Raw genomic sequence first — 3,690 nt, forward strand, 5'->3', positions numbered from 1 at the left:
CCGACGTGGTTGTCAGATCGGTGGCTGAACGCTGGAGGTGCCCATCGTGCCATCGCGTGGCGAGTGCAGGTTGGGCTCTGCAGCTCCATCAAGAGCTCAGCTTAGGGAGAGCAAGAGGACAGAGACGGAATGCGAGGATGGAGCCAAAGGACAGGAGAGAAGAAACAACAGGGCAAAGAGCTTCCCCAGAGTCACTGCAAGCAGTGAGTGCAAACCAGCTAGGTGGGCTCAGCCCTGAGTGTGCACCGTCGTGGCTCCTGCTGCTGCCCTGGTGCACTCTCCCCTTACCTGGGCTCTTTAACAAGCTCATCCTCATGATCCTCCACTGAGCACAGCCGGAGAGAAAGGAGGAGACAGAGTCAGTCTGTGTCCACCGAGGACCAGGCACAGCAGGAAGCAAAAGGAAAGGCAGGAAAACCGTTCTCTCCTCCCTCCGCCCTCCTGCCCCCAACAAACAGCCCTGCCCGGGCACCGGGCAGAGCATGGCCCCAGCCCAGCAGCACCACCGCGAGCACACAGAGTCCCAGGCAGCTCCCACCGGCTCAGAGCGGCCACATGGGGCCAAAACCAACACTCGGTGCCACAACTGCACCATGTCATCTATGTGGCTGCAGTGGCCCTGGCAAAGCTGAGCACCCCCAGGCCGCCAGCACCAGCCCCTGAGGGAACTTACATCCATCTGTGCCCGTCAGCCGGGCCAGTTTGAGGAAGGAGCGGGACTGGGAAGTCCCAGAGCGGGGCTGCCAGCTCTCAGCATCCTCTATCAGCCGTAACTTCATGGGGTCATATACAGGGGTGCTGGGGGGCTCCGGGGGCTGCCTGCGAGTGACAGAGTGGTCTGTCAAATCTGACAGATCTCCATGGCATCACCTCCCTGGGGCTGCCCCAGGACAGAACCACAGCACATTCGTACCCAAGACACCACACACTGCCTACTACCCGCACCCCCTACTCCTCCTCCATGTCAGGAGGACGCATTAAGGACTGACCACCATACCTGGCATTGTAGTACTGGTCCCAAAGGCCAGCAGTGGAAAAGACAGGGCGAGAATAAGCCAAGATAAATAAACCACTGGCAGGGCAGCTACATGAGAGTCCAATGAACACCTATGGAGTCCATGGCAGTGATGCCTGCTTGGCCCTGGGCATGGTACCCAGCACAGCCTGACAGCCCTTGCCCAACTAAGATATGTCTTGGGAGGAGGAAAGGGACCATGCGTGAGGACACTCCAGGGCCCCAGCAGAGACAAGCAGTGCTTGCCCTTCAGGCTAGGGGCAGCATGCTGCCAGGAGTGACCCACCTAATGGGCAGAGCAGCACATGCTGCCTGTCCCTGGGCTGTAAATAGCAGGGAAGAGGCATGCAGGGAGGATAGAAAGAGCAGGCAAAAGGCTTACTGACTTGTCAAGGCTCAGCACCTGTAGGGGAGAGGGAAAGCGAAAGGGAGGAGAGAAAGAAAGAAAAAGGAAAGAGAAATTAGACCCGCAGCACCCAAGAAGTTTCCAGAGCTCACCTATGGCCTGCATTAGTCCCTGTACCCCGAGACTCATGCCCAGTTTGCTAGGGCTGGGAGCACAGTGGGGCACAGGGGCAGACACCAGCAGACCAGACCATGCCTCCCTCAGTCCCCCAAAACAGGCCTGGGTGCCCAGGGCAGCCAGGGCTGCATCCCCCTATTGCCCTGTTCAGGGCACCACAGCAGCTCCCAGCAGGAGGGGCAGGGAGCGGCAGCTGCTGGACACTCGGGTGGGCAGCCTGGAGAGCCAGGAGCTTCTTCCCTGCAAGCAGGGTGGGGATGGTGCTGTGTGGGGTGTGAGGGCTTCACTGTGCCCAGCCTGTCCTGGCAGCCATGGGACCAGCAGGACATCCTGAGGCAGGCACTGGCTGGTGGCCACAACGCAGCTGCTGCTTCCCTGCTGCCACAGATGCCAGTGAATGTCCTGCTGCAACCACCATGCCATGTCCTGCAGGACTCCCCACAGGCTTGACATGTCCCTGAGCAAGGGACCAGCATGTGCATGGCTGTGCGTCCCCGTGCATGACAGTCCTGTTGTGCCACCTCAGCACCAGCCACTGGGGGACCCCAGCATGGGCACTGTCACCCACTCCCATCCCTGGGCCTGGCATGCAAGGCGCAGCAGGGCTGGGCAGTGGGGTCCCCCCGATCCTTGGGGAGCAGGACAGACAGCAACGTACCCATTGTGCTGGGGGGTGCAGGCGGGCGCCAGGGGCGCGTACGTCACGGGTTTCGTCACCAGCCCGGGCCGTGGGTTCGGAGGTGAGCCGGCCCCAAAGGGCCGGGCTGTTTTGTTGAGGGCGGTGCTGGGAGCGAAGTTATATTTCAGGGGTTCAGAGCAGGGGAGTGAGTCCTGAGCGAGACAAAACACACAGACACAGGCTCACATGTCAAGCAGCATGCAAGGGGCCAGGCAGCGCAGCGGGCAGGAAAGCCGGACAGCATGTGCACTGCAGGATACCGGGTTCTGCCAGGCTGGCACCTCGCTCTGCAGGTCACAAGCCCAGCCCGAGAGCTGCTGGAGAATTAGTAAGTGCCCAGACACTTGCTGCTGCACGCAGCGGGGCAGTGCATGCACACACACTGATCCCAACTGCCCCGCAGCACAAAGCCGAATGCATGCAGGTGGCTTACATCCAGGAGTCACCTGTCACCAGCCCCAGCCCTGCTCCCCATGCCAGGGCACTGCCCAGCACTGGCAAACATGGGGCCCTGAGGCCATAAGCAGCTGCCTGGCCTCCTCCCTTGCATTGGCCTTTGCACCCCTGCCCGCACCCAGCACTGGCAGGGGTGCAGGAAGGCAGCAGCCATGGTCTGGGCGCCTGCTGGACAGACCCTGGGCAGACCCTGCTCCTTCCAATCCCCTGCAGTACAGCAGTCAGAGCTGCTCCTCCAGCGGGGAGTTTTCCAGCCCTCCAAATACACCCCGGTTGCCCCCAAAGCCTGCAGGCCCCAGGAGCAAAGTCCATTTATCCATCTACACTCAGAGATGATTGTCCTCCCCTGAAACCAGGCTGAGGCACCTCTGTAGCACCAGGAGCGACACGTACCTTCTGCGGCTTCCCCATGTGGTTCTGGGCTCTGCAAGAGAGGAAACAGGCGGGCAGGTGATGGAACTTGCCCACCCACCACCAGGACACTGATACCCCCCAAAACACAAGGGGAGTCATGGCCACCTGGCACTGCCCCGCAGCTCACAAGAGAGGGCCGGCAGCCAGGCCAAGCCTCATCCAGCCAAGCAGAGTCCTTGGACCCATCCAGGGGCTGCCAGGCTCCAAGCAAGGAGCAGTGATGCTGGAAGATGGCACCACGTTGCGCCCCAGCCACACCAGGACCCACAAATCCTACCTGCTCAGGGTGAGGCTGAGCCTGTCCCCGCAGGCACGGATCCTGTTCTGGGCCTCGATGTGTGTCATGGAGCTGGTGCTCTCCCCATCGATGTACAGCACCCAGTCTCCCACTCCCACACCAGCCTGTGCTGCCTTCCCACCCGGCGTCAGCTGAAAGACAGACAGAATCAGGGAGAGCTGGAACGGCTGATGTGGGAGCAGAGGGACAACTTTGTCCTCATGACAGCAGGGATCTGCTGGGTCCCAGCTAAGGACACCCATACAAGCCCGATGACAGGGAAGTAGGGACCCACACATCACCCCCCATTTCCCAGCGCATTAGGC

The 3,690-nt window shown here is 61.1% G+C and overlaps 1 protein-coding gene across 1 annotated transcript in view; it reads right to left on the reverse strand.

Annotated features, from left to right (window-relative positions):
• LOC104402889 (PDZ and LIM domain protein 7-like) overlaps positions 1 to 3,690 on the reverse strand; it is a gene marked incomplete at its 3' end in the record, with an annotated part of 11,787 nt that overhangs the window by 4,819 nt on the left and 3,278 nt on the right. Inside the window, exons 2-4 of the mRNA XM_010010881.1 lie at positions 3,365 to 3,516; positions 3,067 to 3,097; positions 2,197 to 2,369 (exon numbers count right to left, since the gene is read on the reverse strand). Coding sequence (XP_010009183.1) covers positions 2,197 to 2,369; positions 3,067 to 3,097; positions 3,365 to 3,516 — 356 coding nt within the window. The remainder of the gene's footprint in view (positions 1 to 2,196; positions 2,370 to 3,066; positions 3,098 to 3,364; positions 3,517 to 3,690) is intronic.

Source organism: Nestor notabilis, unplaced genomic scaffold (genome assembly GCF_000696875.1).
Source record: "Nestor notabilis isolate BGI_N333 unplaced genomic scaffold, ASM69687v1 scaffold20543, whole genome shotgun sequence".
NCBI lineage: Eukaryota > Metazoa > Chordata > Aves > Psittaciformes > Psittacidae > Nestor > Nestor notabilis.